Raw genomic sequence first — 19,586 nt, 5'->3', positions numbered from 1 at the left:
AGAACACAGAACCAAACTTGGGTGCATGAGTGTAAGTGAACTTATTTAAGGAATTTAAATAATTGCATGCATAATAACATGCATGTTTATATTTAATAGTTTGGATCAACAGATTTTGGTGTGAATCCTGTATTCGTTCACAAAAACATTTACATTTCTATAGATGCAACAAAATCCATGCAAGGCGTTGGTTGCAGTCAGTGATCTGACTAAAGGGCTGCACTGAGACATTTATTAATGAAAATACATGTTGTAAACTTTTACAATGTAAACATACCATGTAAGACTGATTTATAATACATTAAACGTGAGGAGAAAAACGGAAAAAGATAGCATATCTTCTGTGTAGTGCAACATAAGTCATACATTTGAAATGGTTCTGTTTTCAGAACTTTTCCTGCTGGGCTCTGGGCTTCACTGCTCAGTCTCCTGCACAGTCAGTCAGGTCCAGAGAGAGGAAGACATCCGCCTTGCACTTAAAAGAACCTTTGATTTCTTGGATCAGTTCGCAGCTCTGCAGATTTGGTTTGATGTCTCGGATACAAAGAGACTGCAAAGAAACAGACATGCCATGCAGTTATTAGTCAGTTATCTCTTCGTGCGTAATGGCACTGTGATCCACCACTCCGCGCGTCCCTCTGGGGCTGAGCTCCAGAGCTCCTGCTGAGCACTCACCATCGTCTTCAGCGGCAAGTTGTTTTGAGGAGTTGCTTCCGTCAGCGCGCTGTCGCTCCCCGCAGACTCCCCGCCGCCGTCCTTCGGCTCCAGCTCGACTCTCCTGACGTACGGCCACCTCCGGATGCCGGAGAGCAGCCCGGACGCCCTGCCCACCGGGTAGTAGCTCGGGCCTGTCACTTGCTTGTACCAAGCCTCCGTCGGGCTGCGGGCAACGAGCGCCGAGACGACCGCGACGGGGAGGACGAGTTTGGCGAGCATCTCAGCAGGCGGGTCAGTGGCGGCGCTGCTGCTTCCCCGGATCCGCTTATCGCCACCCCTCGCTGCCAGGTGCCTCCTTATAGGCACCCGCCACCACCCGCACACTGTCGTCAGCAGCACCGTTAACACGCGTACGTCAGAGACCCCTCCCACCCTTCTCTGCAAAAACGTTAAAGGCCTTCAAGTTATGAAATTAAAAAAAACAACAACACAATCTTCTATTCGTCTAAAATAATTAAGGATTGGCTAAATAAGCAGTTCCGGAGTATTTGTGAATGTTTTGTTCCCATTAATATCAAAACAATCAATCCTTCTCAATCCTACAAAAAAAACTTACATTACTTTGAAACTCATCAGTTTGAAGAAACTATTTGAGACTAAATGTCTTTTGACTTCTTGTTTTGTTTGCAATCTAAACATATGCAGTGTTTCTGCTTTCTGTTCATTTTTCTCATGCCTCTAAGGGCTGAGTTTTTTTTAAAATTATTATTATAAGCGCATCAAATGCAAATAATTGATTATTTTAAAAAGCACAAGATATTAGCTGTCTGTATTTTGCCTTGGTAATATATAGAAGCAGTGGCTCTGCTTTTCTGCTTCAGAGTGAGCACAAAAGGGAAGTGGTCGCCAGAAACAGACTGTGGTGGAAAGATACATTTGCTAACGTGTCTTGCATTATGGTCTGACCTGTTTTTTTTTCTTTTCTTGTGGCATCTCGTATCCTTCCCTGCATATCTCCTAGTCACATGGCAAAGTGTCTGCAAGTGAGTCAACCGTAGTGGAGAAGCGAGCGTCAAAGAGAGCAGAAGAGAAGTGGCCAAGTTCTCATCAGACAGATATAAAAAGAAATGCAAAATATACATTTTTGTACTCCATCAGTGACAATGTCAACTGACTTGGCTGTGAAAGTTACCGGTCACAAGATAGAAATCGCTGAGAGAAAGAGATTGTGTGTTCGTTCCACATTCTGGTTGACTCTATTCGAGGTGCTTTCACCTAATATAGACAGACACACAAGAAATGTATGTGAACAAGAGTGAATTAGAATATCTGACAATTGCTGTTGTGTCATTTTCTCTCCCGACATCACAGCACCACAAAGGTGAAACTCTATTTGGGGTCAGAAATTCAAAATCAAAAAAATATGTTTATTTAAAAAAAAGTAATAAAAACTAATTTTTGCAGATTGAAGATATTTTGTCTTATGTACCAGTTGTTTTTTTCACAATAATTAAAATACAAAGTAATTGTTGTATCTTATTGAGATCAATAGCATAGCAAAAAATAAATAAAAAACACATCAAAATAAAAAAAATATGAACAACTGCTTTTGCCGTTTGTCCATGTCGCTCTGTGAACGTGCTCATCAAGCGCCTCCGCCTTCGCTTTAACCGCAATGGAGCAACCATACCATCGCTCTGCTGATTTCCTCTGCACAGGTTTCATTTACGTGAGCCATTTAAAAATAAGCCAATCAGATTGACCGTGGCGTCTGTGGCCTGTTACGGGCTTCTGATAAAGTTATCAAACTCGACACAAGGGAACAAGATACACAACTGTTCAACTCGAACACCAGGAGTATTTCCTCCAGTTTGGACATGTGTGTCAGACTCAGTTGTCTGGCCTGGATGCTACTGTTGCTGCTGCCACTGCTGCTGCTCATACCTGGTAAGCATCGAGGCTCATTCTCTCGGAGAGAACAAAACAATGACACTATGCACAGTAATGGCTAAAACCTTTGTTTCAGGTGGTCTTTGCAGAGATTGGTCTGTGGTCTACCCGAAGCAGCGTGTGTGTGCAGTGAGAAACACAACTGCTGTGTTTCGGTGTTTATTCACCTATCCTGCTGGCTACACCGTGAAGGAGGTCAAGTGGGCTCATGGAGAGTCAGATGAAATGTTTTATGGCCCCTTCATTTTTGACAGCAAAATTCATAGTTCTTCCACAAAATATCAGTATATTGGCAACAAAACGTCTAACTGTTCACTAAAAATACACCAAGTAGAGCAGGCGGATGCAGGACGATATGCTTTCAGATTCATAACGGACCCAACTCAACAATACACTGGCACAAATGGTCCAGTGTTACATGTGACTGGTAAGTTTTGCCCCACTTCACTCATAACTGTTAAAAGCTGAGAACTTATCTGCACCGATTTTCTCTCTAGATTTAAAAGTGTTGCTGTCGAGTGGCGATGGGACAGTGAAGGAAGGTGACTCGCTGGATCTGACCTGCAGAAACAACTGCCATGGCGACAAAGCTTCCTCCTCTTTCACCTGGTTTAAAAACGGACTGCCTTTCAGGAATGGAACTGTGCTTGGTTTGACCAGCGTGTCTTCTTGGCACTCTGGGAAATACAGCTGCTCTCTGAGCAAACACGCTGGAACAACTTCTGGAATCCAGGATATAAACGTTGAATGTGAGTTTGCAGAACACAACATACCGCAGAACTGATGTCTTTTTAAAATAAATGATTTCACTTCTGACTTGGCGCCTCCGACCCACCTCCCACAGACAGCCCCAAGAACACATCAGTGTCTGTGGAACCTTCCATGGAGGTGGATATGGGCAGTAACTTCACTCTGACTTGCAGCAGTCAAGCCAACCCCCCAGTGGAGAGATACGTTTGGTTTAAAGTTAATGGAGATGAGCTGGTGGAAGCTGGAAAACACTCTGTGTTGGTTTCTTCAGATGAAGGCCAGTTTTTTTGCCACACCAGTAACAAACACGGAAGCCAAAGCTCCTCTGTTGTGACACTGACGTTTACAGGTGAGTAAAGTGACCCTCCCAGAGCTTTAAGTCATTGTCAACTTGGTTTCAGACACCAAAGTTCGTACGGCTCCACCTGTAGAGGCTATGCCTATTGCCTGAAGCCCCTGGGAGAATTGCAAGACACGCACCAGCTTGACGCGCTTACTGCCATCCACATTTGTACATGTCCACAAAGATGACGAGACTTGCATCAGTTGCATAAATCATTTATTGCAGCTCACCACGATGGCCCAATGCGCGCCAGTCAAAACACATTCAGCATGGCTCAGCATGGCATACGCAACACTCGAAGTACAGCAACGCGGTCAAAAACTGTGTGTGCTCCTCCCGTCAGGCCACCTCTACCATCTGAATGGTCACTCCCACCTATATGGGTGTGACACCAATTATGTTGTAGTGCAACCTCATAGACAAAATACACATACACACTGCCTTTATTTTGATTGACAGCTTCCTGGAAGCTTCAGTGTTCAGATGGGACACCTCACATGAATGAGCGACGTAATTTATGTCCAACAAAACTCCATGACTAGTGAAATTAAAAATACCTCTGTTGTTGTTGTTTTGTGGATTTTGGTTGTCAGCGGCTTTAACTGTCTGGGTTCTGTGGAGCTCTTACCCTACAGCGGGAGTATTTTCTGTCCATTCCGAGCAGATTCCGTTGATTCAGACTTCTTTTTATCTTAACTCAGAAGATGAAATCACTCTGCTTCCTGTGCTTTGTCACACAGAGACACCCAACACATTTGTGATCATCATTTTCATCATTGTCCTGCTCCTGGTAGTTATTGTTTCTACTGCCATCACATGGTAAAGTGTGCCACCGTTATATCTTACAAATCCCTTACAAACCATATATGATTGCAACTAGTGCTGTTGTGTTGTTTCAGGTTCATGATGAAAAGGAGACTGCGTGCAGCAGAGGAAAACACTCAGGTGGCAGTCCAGATGGTATTGCTTCCTCACAGACTTGTTTTGTTGATATGTCCAGAGAGGTGGGAAAAAGGTTATATGTGTTTGTGTCTGTGCATGTGTGTGTGTCGTTCTGTTCAGAGCACAGTGTATGCCAACTGGCATCCCAGTGAGGGTAACAACCAACCACAAGCCGGAAATAACATCGTCTATGCCAGTGTTGTCTTTGGCCCTGAGAAAATGGAACAAAAGTGAGACGCTTTCTTCCAGCAGCGACAAATTTACAAGAAAAACGGCAGTTGATCAAAAATATTTATCAGTGCCTGTTGAATAGTGAGGCATACTGACATAATCACCTGGCATGTCTTCTGCAGGAGGCAGAAATGGGAAGATCTTGATGATGGAGGCACGATTTACAGCACGGTGTCCAAGTGAACCTCAGCGAGGAAACTTCACCCGTTGGTCGGTTTTGAGACAAACACAATGTGTGACCCTTTGAGGGTTTGTTCGTTAATTTGCATTTCATGATGATGATGATGATGATGATGATAGTGGAAGGCATTTGGTGCGCTGCTCAAGACTTTCAGCCCTCTTGTGCCATCTGCTGACGATTTAAGTCAACAACACCTCGAGATCACTCCGCTCTCTTCTCCTTTACCTGATAAATGCAAAACATAATTAAAAAAAAAATCTCTCCCTCTCTTTCGCCCACAGTCAAGTGGGTGTGGCCTTGATTTCAGCCAAAAAGAAAGCTAAATACTTACAGTCCAGTAGCCTTGAGAACACTTTTACAATAAATCACCTTTTCTTGTATTCAAATATGTAAAATAAATAAATAAAATAAAATAAAATAGCCACACATGACAGGACATTTTCATTCGTTTTGTTATCACATTGATGATTTCTGTCATAATGTAATTTCTACAATTGGCAAATGATGGTGTGTGTGTTTGTGCAAGTAACGTTGTTTATGAACAGGAATTCTTTACACTGAGCACAAGTGACAATAACGTTTCTATTTAAATAGATTCGATTATAGAACCGTCCTACATCCTCGTAGAACATCGCACACTTGTGAACCTCATAATAATAATAATAATAATAATAATAATAATAATAATAATAATAATAATAATAATAATAATGACCCAGTTTAGTTTCCTTTTCCCACTAAAACTCGTATTGCCCCACCATCACTGAGTCATGAAAGTTATAGGTCGAGGTCACCTGACACCCATTTCAGTAAAAACGAAACTGTGCAGGGCCTGGTGCCATGCGGAAATGCGACGTGCGACTACTTTAATGCGGTCGAGACTCGGTTCATCCAGAGAGTTGGGAGTCGTTTACTGCGGTGTTCGTCCCGGTGTGCGAGTACCGAATGCTGCTCTCCGTAACGTCAGAGCCTGGGATACAAAACAAGCCTGTGACGCTGCGCACATCCCGCCGCCACGGAGGGACACTTCTGGGTAAGTTCACCACAAGCTGGGTCTTAAAAGTGACTTGACTGCCTTTTGCGTAAATCAGTGCTTATTTCTCTAGGTGCCAGCTGTCATACATAGCGCCCGTGTCATTGCATTAATGTGCCGTGCTTGGAATGAGCATTTTTTAAGCTAGCTTTCTGTACTTCCGGTAAACACACATAATAACCCACAGAATTGTTTACGGCAAATGTCTCGTATATAAACTGTCAATGATAACAGGATTGGGGAATCGTATGGCCTATCATAACAGAAACTTGTTAAACCTGTGTTTTTGTGAGCAAAATTCGTGATTGGCTAAAATAAAAAGGTCAAAGATATCTTAACAGACGAAGAGGAATCACTACGCACTTAAAAAAAAAACCCTGTTACGTATCTTACGATGGAAATGACCAACATACATGATACTAAATGTGCGAGTTCTTCCTCTTCGATGCCGTACATTTGGTTACGTTTAAACAACAAATGAAACTTTTTTAAGCTACAAGTTAACGAAACGTACAACGATTTTTGGATTTTGACATTTATGACTAAGCCAAATTAAAGAGGTTTCTTGTTCCACAGAAATGAAAGTGAAAAGAGCACTCCAGCTCCTCCACTGAAAATCAGAATGCCCTGGCAGAATCGGAATTGAACGGCGTTTCTGTCATTGCAGGCCAGAGATCACTGAGGTCCTACAATGAAGTGTCCAGGGTGCAACCGTGGCATTCTGGAAGAAAGAGCGAACTTTTGCAGCCAGTGCGGCACTAAGCTGAGTGTCCAGCCGACAAACGGACATGGTAAGGAAACGCATCACATCTAAGATTATGAATATTTTCGTCATGCAGTTTGAAAAAACAAAAACAAACTTATTTTTATTTTATTTTGAACCCTTTTCCGAGTTCTTTTGTTCCTCTACATTGTACTCATTGTACTGTTTAATGTGTGTCTTATTGCATTTTGTTAATTTATTGTTCCTGCGCTATACAATTTAATTTTAAGATGACGGACAAATCTGGTTTACTTGAATTTCAGTAATTTTAGGGACATGCAGAATAATGAAAGTGAAAGATCAAGTTTATTTTTTGTGATTGAGGCAGGCGGGTCCGGGGGAACCATGTCTGCCCCAACGGTTTGTTCGCAGCGGGCTACGTGAGAGGTGGTGGGTCGCGTTGTGTCGCGGATATTGAGGATGTCTACCTATTGAGAACCATGATAACAGGTCAGCTGCTGATTGGATTATACTTTGCCCTGGTTTATCAACAAATTTGGAAGACGATGCCAGCAGTCCAAGGTCCCCAAAGGCTGCCCGTCATGATTTTTGAGGTGGACAGAGCCGTTGGCACTCAGACACTGGCGATTTCTGAACTGAAACGTGATGTGGATAACAACATGGATGTCATTTTGGTGAAGCTTTCGGCTTTGCAAGGGCATATGGATCGTTTTGGAGACCAGGACGGACAAACAGGGTAGTCGAGTCTTTTGGAATGCGACTACTCGCCCTGACCCAAACAATCCTAATCTGTAATTCGGCCCCCCTCCGCACCAGCCGCGGCCATGGTCACTGCTGGAACAACTCCTCCAGGAGATTGCTGCAGTTAGACACTCTCCATCGCCCGTTGAAAGTCTATTGAGTGTGTCTATATGTTGTATAGTGTTGTTATACAGTAGGTGCCCATGTTGCTCAGGTCCCCCCCCCCCTCCCCCCCCCCCCAGTCGTTCACTTATCATTACGATGGCGCCGTCCATGGCTGCTGTGTTCCGTGTACTGTGTTCTGATGAATGTGTACTTGGAACTACCGCAAAACAAACTCTTATGTGTTTACACAAATAGCAAATAAAGGAATCTGAATCTGAATCTGATAACACCATACATCAAGGTGCCCTGGCAGTATCCGGCCATGTCTTCATTATCACACATTTTTTATTTCAGATGCAAAAGATCAGCCAAAATCATTGGTGTCAGATTCAGAGGGTGCAGCTGAGAAAGCAGCGACGGAGGCAGCGACGGAGGCAGCGACGGAGGCAGCGACAGAGGCTCCATCTGAGGACCAAAGCGAATCCAGCAAATCTCCCAAACGAAAGAGCGATGAGTGCACTAATCCAACTACGAAGAAGGTGAGTGCTTACGCTTTCCCTGACAATTCATAAAGACAATTATGCTTTATGTTTACGGGAACATAAATCAAATGTTTAATTCCTTATAAATATTTTTCCTGCTTTCTTATTGACAATTGCTATTTTTTAGTTGCTTGCTAAAGTGATCAGCTACAAACTTAACTTAGCAGATGTATGAAGAGTTTATTTAATCATAGACGGAATATGTGTATGCAGAATCCAACTCTCTTATGTATAATAATACTGTATAATAAGAGACATTTTTTAAAATCTCAATCAGTTTATGTCAACATGTGCTGTGAGTCACAGTCATATTAAGCAGATACTGAAGCCTTTCTTTCCTAAAAGCCACATGCTCATTTTCACATACTTGCATAAATGAGGAGCTGTGATGAACTCTTTATACCTACAAAAATGTAGAATATAGATAATTTTAATAATATTACAAATCTAATTTAGTGCCTTGACGAAGCACATGAAATAACTAATCTTTGCTCTCTACCCACCGGTGTTTGTAGAGGAAAAAGCGGAAGAAGAACAAACAGAAAAACAAAGTCAGAGGTGACAGTTCAGACACTACAGTGGATGAATCTGTAGACTCACTACAAGAGGATCTCTCGTCAATGGAGAGCCAGCCTAGTTCTCTGGCGGTGAAAGATCCTGTTGTGCCTGAAGACAAACAAGTTGCTTTGAGTGAAAACAATGCTGCCACAGTAGACATGAAAGGCTCTGCGGAAGCAGCAGATGAGTCCAAAGAGGGAGGGAGCGATGGGCCAAAATCAACTCAAGATCAAACTCCTCTGACATCATCTTCTGAAACTGTGACACAAGAGTCCATGCCGGAGGACAACAAGAGCACAGTTCAGCCAAATCCAAGCAAAAAGTCAAATACCATCAACAGCAAAGAACATAAAAATGACAGCAACAACTCCAAGAACAAGGGAGACCGGGGGGACCAGAATGAAAATGTGGAGCCAGAAGCAAGCCAAACGAGACGGAGCAAACAGAATGGCAAGAAGGAGCAGGGCCAGCAACAGAAGGTAACTCCTGCCGCTGAACCAAACCCATCACAGGTAATACCCAGTTCAATTGATTTAAAGTAATTAGAAGAGAAAACCCAAAACAACAGTCTCTTGCTATTGTTACAGGCTGACAGCAGAGGTTCAAGTGTAGATCCCAAGGGGGCAGGAGGCCCCGTGGAGATCCAGGAGTCGGGTGGTGAAAGCTCAACTGCTGACAGGGAAAGTCAAGGAGACGCTGCTGTGGATCAATCTGCAGACGCACTTCAAAAAGGTCTCACGTTCTCGGGGAGTGAGCCCGAATCGCTCACCAAGGACACGACTCAGCCAGGCCCAAGCAACACGTCAAATCGACAAGACAAGAGCTCTGAGAACAAAGAAGACACAGCAAAGACAAAACAACCCCCCCTGGACCAGAATGGTAACATGGAAGCACAGGACAAAGCAAGACAAAGCAAACAGAAGGGCAAGAATGAGGAGGGCCAGAAACAGACGGTGACTCCTGCACCCAAACTAAAGATGGTTTTTGGACCTCAACAAACGGTAGTTCTTATTATATTTCAACTGATAGGAGTAGAAAAACTAAAGCCATAGTAATGTGATTTTCATGGAAAAAGAGTTCATGGTCTACACTAGAAGTCAAATGTTTGGACACACCCTTTTATTCCCCTGACTGTTAACATTGCAGTTTCTCACTGAAGGCATCAAAACTATGTATGAACACACATGGAATTATGTAGGAAACAATAAAGTAAAAAAGTACATACGTAATAATAGTAAAAGTATAATAGTATAAAATAATAGTAATAATAGTAATATAACTCCATCACGTTTTATATTTGAATTCTTCAAAATAGCCACCTTTCATAAAAGGCATATTCAGAGTTATTTAACATGTTTTTGCCTGAATACTTACATATATCTTGCTCACATATCTTTATCTGCAGTGTACAAAGTTGTAAAGATAAAAAAAAAAGATTGCATGAAGGTGTGTCCAAACTTTTGACTGGTGGTGTATACCTGCCGTTGATTGACTGCATTGTATCTCCTGTCACAGGCTGAGACTGGAGGCTCCAGTGAAGAGCCAATGGAGGTTCAAGAGCCTGGTCAAAGCTCACATACTGACAGTCAGGATAGCAAGGGGTCCAACGTCTCTCGAGCCAATAGGTGATGAACCTCTAATTCAGTTGCGCACACGTGGGCTGGTCAACGTCTTAGTGTTAAATGTTTTGCTGTGTTCTTTTCCTCTTTTCTATTCAGGCCCACCGACGACAAAGCCCAAGCAAAGGACAGCAGCGACTCCAAGAAGAAGGGAGACATGACAAAGACAAGAGAGCGCTCTCTGAACCGGAATGAAAAGATGGAGCTGGAAGCAATGCAGACCAGGCAAGCCAAACAGAAGGGCAAGAAGCAGGGCCAACAACAGACACCTGTCTCTGGAACTCAAAAACCACCAAAGGTAGTAATACTGTATAAATAGTAATGAAAAGAATCGGGCAGAAACCACAGTCATTTGTTTTTCATGGAGAAAGAGTTGAATTTTTATATATCGCGTTATGTCTGTACAATTTACTGTTACAGACTGACAGCAGTGGCTCCAGTGTAGACCCAGAGGATGCAGGAGATCCCATGGAGACTCAGGGGTCGGCAGAAAGCTCACACGCTGACAAGGAAAGTCAAAAAGACAGTCAGGAAAGCAAGGGGTCCATTGTCCCACCACCCAAGAGGTGAAGAACCTTTCTGAGACACTTTAACACACAAGCTTCAGACAAGGTTTTGATGTTTAATATTGTCTTTGCGTTCCTTGTGTTTCTGTGTCCTTTTTTCCCTATCAGGCCCACCAGCAATCAAAACATTGCAGCACACGACAGACTCACAATTTACTTCCACGCAGTTCTCTCCAAGGATTTCAAATTCAATCCAGCTCAAGATCGAATCTTCATTGAGGCTGGGCACATCATTGGATCATGGGACAAAATGGCTGTTGAGCTATTTGTGAGCAGGTATACTAACACCCCACCCCACCCTGATTTTTCATGGCAGCCATAGGGCAAAGGAATGACTAGTATTTACACGTTTATGGACTCATTGGTCTCTTCTTTATTCCTGAGTTTACTGACACAGTACCATGTATGTTTTTTCTCCCTAATTATGCAGGGATTTGGGAGAACATGGCTTTCTGGTAGAAGGCAAACTTCCAGCATCAAAAAAAGCAACCGAGTGTGAATCTATCCCTTACAAATACGTGGTCTACAGGAATGAAAAGAAAAAATGTGATTATGAGTTCATATACAAACCAAACACTGATCAGATTGTTAACAGGTGTTTGTTTGTGAAAACCAAACTGCTCAACAATGAAGGTAATTTGTAATTTTATTAATTCAGCTGTCATTTTTTATGTTATTACATGCCCTACATGTGAAACACGATTTTCATGAAATTATCATTTCTGCTCTATGTTTTTGTAAAGGGGACTGGCATCAGTATGATGACATCATCTGTGTACAGCCGTCAAAGGGCATGCTGAAAAGTCTTAAAAATATGCTTTGGGGGGAGCAAAGGAAGGATCTCATTAAAGGCAGACACATTGCAGGGGAAATAATGCTGCAGGGCATATTTGATCTTCTACGGGAGTGGACTTCCATCAATTTGACAAATTTTTGGACCCAGCTTCGTCAGTTTTTTGAGATCTATGCGGAACCTTTTGTGTTTGAGGAAAGACAAAAGAAATGGGACTCCTTAGGTTTTGGAAAAGAGGACGTGAGTAAAGTTATTTAAGTTATCTTAAATGCATTGACAATAGATACTATGCAAATGCACTGAAAAAAGACAATTGTGGTTTTTGTGTTTCCAGGTGAGCATGATGCTCAAGGACTTTATGCTGCATAACCTGCTACCTCAGCTATTGAAGACTGGTGAAGGAAAGATGCGCTATACTGATGATACAATGAAGGCGGCTGTGATCATGCTAAGTGTTTGCAAAGAGTATAAAATCAGATTGTTGGATTCTGAGCGTTATAATCTCTGCACACAACTGTGCCTGCCCAATCTGAAAAAAGAGGAATTCACCAAGTATTGGACTGATTTTTCCCCAGATGTTGCTTTTCTCAGAACGTAGGTATTTCATTCTGTACAGTATTCCATTAAGTCTAATTACAGTATATTACTTGTGAATTGTAACTTACTATTTATGTTGCTCTAATAACTATGTTCTCATGCTGTCGTAGATTGAAAAGCAAATTGGTATCTTTGATAAACGAAGTGAAGACAGTGGGAAATCCAAGATGGTTCCTGGTGCTGCCACTCCTTCACCTTCTCAACGGCACCACAAAACCTTTTGAAATGCAAACTCCTGGAAACCAGAAGTTTGGCTTGGCCTGGGCAGGTTTGGAAGACCTTGAATTTCGCCCTGGGGCATCATCAAGCATGAACAGTCAGGACAGGAAGTAAGTGTCTGGTCAAGTACAGCCTGTTGCTGTGTCTCAATTCAGGGTCTGCACCCTTCAGACCGAGTGTCCTCCGTCTGAAGGAAGCGTTCTTCGAGTACCCAGCCTAGATGCAAAGCATCATGGGATACATAAGTACGCGAAAGATAGTAGCGGTGCATCCTTGGAATCGGCTAAAACGAGTGCGTATTTCCGAGTACGCATTTTGAGCGTCCTAAGCACCCTTGGGAATTGGGACAAGCCTTTGCGCAGTGGTATGACGCAACTTCCTTTCAAAATGCGTATTTCAAGGATGCAGACCCTGAATTGAGACACAGCATGTGAGTGCTGAGTTGTAGGCTTCTTTCTCAGCTGCCATTCATTATTGTTTAATGAACGCTGCCTACAACTCAGAACTGAAATACTACAATGACCTGGATGACCTACACAGGCATACAGCTTTCTTTCAACGTTCTCTCTGTCTGAGCTCATGTGTACACTGATCATTAATGAGATCCATTTATCGCCATTCTTTCAGGGCCTTGATGAATGCAATAAAATCCCACAGCCACCTGGTAGAAATCGATCCGATTCTCTTGCGGTCCTGCCTGTATTTGATTCCATTTGATGAACTGTTGGATTGTAATGACAAACTTAACATTGAACTTCTGGACATGCTTCATGTTTTCCTCCACAAGGCTCCATCCGAAATTTCTTTTAGCACCGTGCAGGTATGTGGAAACAAGTTGAAAGTAAATGTTTGTCGAGTAATGAGTAATTGTGAACTGTTTTAAGTCCTTGACTTTTTTTTTTTTATAGGAACTATACGGTATTCTGTCACATATACAAGAGAAACTCATTGAGGAAAAATACAGGTGATTTACTTCACTGAAAATGTAAACTCTGATTTAATTACTGTTTTTAAAATCTTGAAAGGTCCTATGTTATGCAGATGGTGTCTTTATCCTCTCACACCCAACTTTTTACGTCACTGTTCAGAAAGTGTGTCCTACAATACAACATAAAACAAGCCTTTGTGATGTCACAAAGATTGCCTCTTGACTGCCTTGTTTTTGTGGAAGGGTGCAAACCATAATTCTTCATATCGGCCACTCAACTGGAGTCCTGGATGAAAAATTAAAATCTGAAAATCTTTAGAATATGGGACTCTAGACTTGATTTGTCAGACAAATTTAAAACATTTATCACTCACTTTTTTCTGTTGTATTTCTAATGCTGAATTTTTGCATGCAGTTGTTTTACAGAAAATTACAGAAATTCCTGCCTGGTAACAGCAGTGAAGCTGCTGGAGAAGCTCTGCAAAGGAAACAAACGTCCATCACATAATCAAAATTTCCATGAAGTTCATGTTGCTTGTATAAATACGTTTGCATCAGTGTCAGATTTTGTTTACAATAACGAGCAACAGGTATGTAGATTAAATTAGAAAACCAGATGTCTGCAGTTCAGAAAAAAATGGAATCTTGCTAATATCAAAGGCTATGTTGATCTTGTTGGTCAATGTTGATCTTTTCAGGAGAACCCAGAGGGAGAAACAGTCAAGCAATCTGTAAAAGCCTTGTTCTCTCAGGCCTTAAAAATAGTGAGGAACTGGCTGAGTCAGTATTTCCCGCAGATATCGTACAGTCGTTGGCCATTATCATCATCATCTCTTTTAACGAAAGAGGAGATTGAAGTGAGTGTTTTTGTTATTCTGTGTAAAAAGAGATTAGAAGAGTTAAGATTTTCCATGTCATCTAATAGTCAAGTTAGTCTAAAGACCTTCGCTTTTGTTCACTGTAATTAGGATTGAACCACCCAATTAATTTTCTGAAGTTAAACAATGTGTGATGATGCTACTTTTATGAATAAAGGCAGATTTTCAGTTCATTCTGATAAATCCCGTATATTGCATTTGAAAAAATAATTCCAAGCATTGAGTGCTCCTAAACCTCCCCAGCTTACTCCCTGCTTTTAATCCTTTTTGTCTTTTACAGACATGGAACAACATAATTGCTATACACTTCAAAGATGAGGATTGCACAAAAGAGTGGAGACAGACATTCACACAGGATTTTGAGGGCAAATACAAAACGGTTTGTAATGCACCTTTTGGCAATGGTTCCATATTTGTCTTTTGCCTGATGGTGATGGATGTGGGTACTTTTGGGTTTGTTTCTGTGGTATCAGGCATCTCCTGTGAATCAAATTGAATTCTACTGCAAAATGATAGAAGACCTGCGTGAATCCCATCCGTGTGTGGCTGCAAGTATTGAAAATTGTGCTCTTGAGGCTGTCCCACGTTTATGCCAGGTAGTAAACTCTTAGAGTAAGACAGTATGGGTCTTGCATTGACTTAAGGATGTTTGATGACCAGTGAGCTCTACTTCTCTCACACACAGAGCAAGTCTGAGGAAAGTTTCTTTGCGAATTTAAAGATCAATTGGAAATTTGATAAGCTCATATCAGCCATTATGGAGAAATCTTGGCCAAGGGATGACCGAGGAAATCCTCAGGAAGATGAAGAAGTGGTCCTGCAACACCTACTCTCATGGGGCGCGGCCAAAAACATTTTAAAACTCTACGGTATCTGGAAAAAAAATATTCATCACATTTCTTTCTGCATAGCAGTCAAAATCAATGTTTGTGCGAGTAAACTCTCCCTGTATTTTAGATGCAGATGAAAATGCAACCAGCAAACTCTCTGAGGATGCCATTGACAGAATCAAAAAAGCCATTGAAGCTTTCACAGCCATCAAACGCAAACTTGTCCATGGGGACATCAAAATCATCCTGCTAAATATCATTTTGCAGCAAAGTGATGCCTTCTTAGATCTACTGCAGATTGGTAATATAAAACAAAGAGCCAAAACACAGTTAGAAAGTGGAAATCACCTCATTAAATATTTATTGATAGAAATAGAAAGTTTGTGTTCTTATTATGTGTGTTCAATTCAATGTTCGCAGATTGCCTGTGTGAGAACACACACTACAAGGACAGGGCAAAAATGAAGAGACTGATTCAGTGGCGACGAAGCGAAGTGAATGCCGTGCATCATGAGAAGGAACTGATTGACGTCCTTGTAGCGATGAGCCGCAAACTTGAGGAATACATGGAAGGTATGTTGGGCAGGAGGAGAAATCTGCTTGGTTTGATTGCACAGCTGCAGAGACTACAATTCAATCTTGATTTGTTTTCCCCTGTAGTTGACGTTGACGACATGGAAGAACGGCAGCAGATCAACATTGAGGTTACCCCCCTTAATTTTTTCATGGAGGTTCATCCGTTTGACCTGATGGCTTCTGATATGGCTGGGATTGTCACCTACTTTAAGTGGGACAAAGACATCAGGAAAATGGCAGAGGTTCTGCACACCCTTCAGGACAGTCGTCTGTTCAAAGCGTGTTGGGAGAAAGAAGCCAAAGCCCTGGTTGGTGAAGAAATGGATGAAAAACATATTAAAGCAACACCTGAAATTATACATGATGACATTTTCACGGCTTCCTATGAGAAATATAAAAAAATCTACACTTGTCTAAAGGACGGCCATATTACACTTGCTCAAGTTAATGAGTTTTTTGGCGATTACGAGGGCAAATATGAGGAACTGGAAGAGCAGCTCGATATAATGTGCCGAATTGAAAAAGGATCGGACACACACTGGATCCATCGAAGGGTTCAGCAGATTGAGCAGTATCATGAGCTTCACCTCGCTGTGGCTTCTGCCAGAATCATCATGACGGTCAAAGAGACACTTGGTCTTCAAGGAGACTTCAGGGCTCTGGAGACACTGATGGAAGCTGTAAGTTGGCACATTTTAACAAGTTTTGTTAGACCACAAGAATTTTAAATCATCAGCAGTATAAAGGCATTCTAAGGAAATCCTCTTTTTGTTTGTTTCCAAAGTTTCCTTTTAATTTTCCCTTTGAAGTTACTTGGAATAGGGCTTCTAAGAACAATATATTTCAAACAGTTCAAACACGACCCACTTACGCATCTTTTGACTCTTTCTTCTCTACTTATCCCTACAGAGTCATGCTGACTTCCAGAAAGAGCAGCTTAATCGCATTGACAGTGACTTGATGCAGGCAAAGAAAGTTTTAGTTGACATCACTGAGCCGCGTAGACTGTGTCTTAATGAGGTTGGACTCCGGAAGAATTTTGTAAATTGGGTCAAAGATGCTCTTGAAGGTAAGAAAAGGCACTTTCTGTTCAGTCCATGACAGCAAATGAAACTAAAGTGAATGTAAATCCTCCACAGATATAAATGAGTTGAAGGTGTTTGTTGACCTGGCTACTATTTCTGCGGGCGAGAATGACATGGACATGGATCGAGTCGCTTGCTTTCACGATGCTGTCCTTGGCTACTCATCAATGCTCTATGAGCTTAAACCCACTTCCGGTTTTCACTTCTTTCATGAGCTGCTGAAGAAACTGTGGAAAGCTCTGGACAATGATTCCAATTTACCAAAAAAACTGGTACGGACACATGGACACTAAATCGCTCCTATTCCAGAAATATGAGAAATATGTCAGAAATCATTTTCCCGGTGTAGCAACTCGAACAACAGAGAGAAAACCTCCAGCTTATTCTTCTTTCAGCGGGACAGTGCTCGGCATTTGGAGTGGCTGAAGAGTGTGAAAGACAGTCACGGTTCAGTGGAGCTGTCATCTCTTTCTTTGGCATCTGCCATCAATGAGAGAGGAATTTACCTGATCGAGGCACCATCTGAAAAAAGGGTAAATGACCAGGTCCAAGGTCATCTCTGAGGAAAACTAGTTCTCTCAGAAGGAAGATGATTGAGCTTGTATTTTTCTTTTTTCTTTTTTTTTGTAATACAGTTGAGTCTTGACAACGTATTGAAGCTGCAGATTCCAGAGGAGCATGATGACGGTCATCAGATGCGTAGCTATTCTCTGGAGGATCTGCGGGAGCTCCAGAACAAACTCATGCTCATGTCTGGAAAAGGGGATCAAGGCCAGAATGAAGTGGATCACTTTGCTGAGGTATATTAGAATGGTTTATTTCAGTTACTGAAATTATAGACAAATGTACTGATTTACTGACAGTTGTGTTTTTATTTTCCAGGTTTTTGACCATGTTCAAAGACTGTCAGAGGCCTTTATTTCTCTTTTTACCGCTGGAAACCCTCTTTTTACAAACTGGAATGTACAGATCAATTGCTGCTCAAACAGCAAGGAACAAAACATTGTTATGAGTTTCAACTTGGAAAATGTCAGCGATGTGGTTTTGGAAGGAAACATTGGGGAGCTACTTCTGCACCTTTGTAGGAAAATGGAAAAATGTTTTCAGTTTTGGATGGATTTTGTGGAGAAACAAAGATCCCAACACTATTATCTAAACTACTACACGGCTGAGCAGATGGTCTACCTGTGCACCCAGTTGACACAGCAAAATGCATCCAATGTGGACGAGCAAGTTCTCATGATGCTTTCCTTTGTAAAGCCAAACTGCACAGCTGCAGATTTAAGGCAGGCGAGACATCAGCTCCAATATGACATTCTCACCAAACCAGAGGAGCACAATGGGGACATTGAGTTTCAGACTTTTGTTGTGCTAGAAAGTGATTTAGAAGACCCAGACTCCAGTGAACTGAATCCACGAACCAGTAGCGTAGAGTCAGACAGCTCACAAAAATTTAATCTAATCTGGAATCGTTACATAAGAGACATGAAGAACTTTCTTCCATATATCCTTGATATAAAAAGCTTTGGAAGACTGTTGGAAATACTTGCCAACACAGACACAGACACAGACACAGACGAAGTAACTTCTGATCACGAAATGGAAAATCTCATTGGGAGGGAGCTGCCTGAAGGTCTTGCCCCTGGGACACCAAACCTCATTGTTTGCCCTCATGATGAGGTCTTGAAATCTTGCATCTCCATTTACATGAGGAGTGAGGATGAGTCACTTCCCACCTATGATGAAGTCCTCTTGTGCACCTCATCAACACCTTACGAACAGGTGGAGTTATTCCTCAGAAGGTGTCTCGGCACAGGCTACAGGGGACAGAAGATATACTCTCTGCTGTATGGAGATTTGCTCAGTTATGACGTGAGCTCGAAAGTTGAGAGCTTTTTTCAGCGAATGAAAATGCAGAGCAGGAAAGACTACAGGCTCGTAGTAATCTGCAGCTCAGAAAGAGAACATGCTTACCTTCCGTCAGCCTTCAGCCAATACAGGTTGCACATGGTTCCCCAGAGGTCATTGTCGGACATCCAGGGGTACCTCCACAAACACTTTGTTGCATCAGAAAATCAATGCAGTGCTGCCAGTGCATTCAAGGATCGACTGTGTGTTGGTGTTGTTTCCTCCACAAGGGCTGGTGTAGGTGTGTATAGATTTTCATTTGCAGTATTTTTATGTCTTGAGAATGTGCCTGCTTTTGGGGTACTGTACCTTTTGTGAATTGTCATTTATATTACAGGCAAAACACTATATATCAAGAGGCTTTATGAGAAACTGAGAGGCTCAACGAAAAGGTCATCAGCGATTAACTGTATTCGCTTGATTGAACCTTCTGTTGATGAGAGTGCTATCCTTCAATCTCTGTTGAACACCCACAAGAATAAAGGACTTGCGATGTTCCATTTTGACATCACATCTTCGGTAATTATGAGTGTCAGCTTAATGCATACCTTCATTTTTCATTGTGGAGACTGAATAAGAGATGCAGAGCCAGCTCACACGTTTAGTAAAATTACTTTTTTGATTTTACCTTAAAGGTGCAGAAAGGGATCAATGAATTTCTTTTCAAGCTGTTGATTCTGCGCTATCTGATGGACTCTGAAGGCAAGATGTGGAAGTGTAGTGACAAACAACTGTACCTCATTGAGATTTTAAGGCCAGCTATCATGTCGGTCAGAACTCCTTTGCAACAGGTAAGGTTTTGTAATTATTTTGCACAAACTCATGTCATT

The 19,586-nt window shown here is 41.9% G+C and overlaps 3 protein-coding genes across 5 annotated transcripts in view; 2 read left to right on the top strand and 1 right to left on the bottom strand.

Moving 5' to 3' along the window:
• Nucleotides 1-189: 189 nt before the first annotated feature.
• Nucleotides 190-987, bottom strand: LOC142886987 (neuropeptide B-like). Its single transcript, XM_076024288.1, has 2 exons — nucleotides 676-987; nucleotides 190-550 (listed from the first exon to the last, which is right to left on the bottom strand). The coding sequence occupies exons 1-2, from the start codon at nucleotides 934-936 to the stop codon at nucleotides 422-424; spliced, it is 390 nt and encodes a 129-aa protein (XP_075880403.1). The 5' UTR covers nucleotides 937-987; the 3' UTR covers nucleotides 190-421.
• A 1,345-nt stretch (nucleotides 988-2,332) lies between these two features.
• Nucleotides 2,333-3,928, top strand: LOC142886572 (B-cell receptor CD22-like). The gene is made up of 4 exons (XM_076023583.1): nucleotides 2,333-2,604; nucleotides 2,684-3,034; nucleotides 3,072-3,356; nucleotides 3,452-3,928. Exons 1-4 carry the CDS (start codon nucleotides 2,535-2,537, stop codon nucleotides 3,712-3,714), a joined length of 969 nt encoding a protein of 322 aa, XP_075879698.1. The 5' UTR covers nucleotides 2,333-2,534; the 3' UTR covers nucleotides 3,715-3,928.
• A 1,933-nt stretch (nucleotides 3,929-5,861) lies between these two features.
• LOC142886985 (E3 ubiquitin-protein ligase rnf213-alpha-like) overlaps nucleotides 5,862-19,586 on the top strand; it is a 28,855-nt gene continuing 15,130 nt past the window's right edge. For 2 of the 3 annotated variants that reach the window (XM_076024283.1, XM_076024282.1), the window contains exons 1-30: nucleotides 5,862-6,087; nucleotides 6,755-6,878; nucleotides 8,012-8,196; nucleotides 8,715-9,269; nucleotides 9,345-9,758; nucleotides 10,273-10,382; nucleotides 10,476-10,645; nucleotides 10,795-10,942; nucleotides 11,051-11,218; nucleotides 11,373-11,575; nucleotides 11,686-11,975; nucleotides 12,070-12,329; nucleotides 12,443-12,661; nucleotides 13,179-13,371; nucleotides 13,460-13,515; nucleotides 13,895-14,069; nucleotides 14,178-14,336; nucleotides 14,638-14,736; nucleotides 14,831-14,953; nucleotides 15,043-15,226; nucleotides 15,315-15,488; nucleotides 15,608-15,760; nucleotides 15,848-16,443; nucleotides 16,673-16,832; nucleotides 16,903-17,120; nucleotides 17,244-17,381; nucleotides 17,484-17,648; nucleotides 17,731-18,997; nucleotides 19,094-19,275; nucleotides 19,392-19,547. In XM_076024283.1, the coding sequence (XP_075880398.1) occupies nucleotides 6,779-6,878; nucleotides 8,012-8,196; nucleotides 8,715-9,269; nucleotides 9,345-9,758; nucleotides 10,273-10,382; nucleotides 10,476-10,645; nucleotides 10,795-10,942; nucleotides 11,051-11,218; nucleotides 11,373-11,575; nucleotides 11,686-11,975; nucleotides 12,070-12,329; nucleotides 12,443-12,661; nucleotides 13,179-13,371; nucleotides 13,460-13,515; nucleotides 13,895-14,069; nucleotides 14,178-14,336; nucleotides 14,638-14,736; nucleotides 14,831-14,953; nucleotides 15,043-15,226; nucleotides 15,315-15,488; nucleotides 15,608-15,760; nucleotides 15,848-16,443; nucleotides 16,673-16,832; nucleotides 16,903-17,120; nucleotides 17,244-17,381; nucleotides 17,484-17,648; nucleotides 17,731-18,997; nucleotides 19,094-19,275; nucleotides 19,392-19,547 (7,020 nt within the window). In that variant the 5' untranslated portion in view covers nucleotides 5,862-6,087; nucleotides 6,755-6,778. The remainder of the gene's footprint in view (nucleotides 6,088-6,754; nucleotides 6,879-8,011; nucleotides 8,197-8,714; nucleotides 9,270-9,344; nucleotides 9,759-10,272; nucleotides 10,383-10,475; nucleotides 10,646-10,794; nucleotides 10,943-11,050; nucleotides 11,219-11,372; nucleotides 11,576-11,685; nucleotides 11,976-12,069; nucleotides 12,330-12,442; nucleotides 12,662-13,178; nucleotides 13,372-13,459; nucleotides 13,516-13,894; nucleotides 14,070-14,177; nucleotides 14,337-14,637; nucleotides 14,737-14,830; nucleotides 14,954-15,042; nucleotides 15,227-15,314; nucleotides 15,489-15,607; nucleotides 15,761-15,847; nucleotides 16,444-16,672; nucleotides 16,833-16,902; nucleotides 17,121-17,243; nucleotides 17,382-17,483; nucleotides 17,649-17,730; nucleotides 18,998-19,093; nucleotides 19,276-19,391; nucleotides 19,548-19,586) is intronic. The other variant, XM_076024285.1, reaches the window with a different exon arrangement.

Source organism: Nelusetta ayraudi, unplaced genomic scaffold (genome assembly GCF_046127955.1).
Source record: "Nelusetta ayraudi isolate G7.1 ecotype Tasmania unplaced genomic scaffold, CSIRO-AGI_Nayr_v1 ptg000016l, whole genome shotgun sequence".
NCBI lineage: Eukaryota > Metazoa > Chordata > Actinopteri > Tetraodontiformes > Monacanthidae > Nelusetta > Nelusetta ayraudi.
This window is presented reverse-complemented; position numbering and strand designations above follow the sequence as displayed.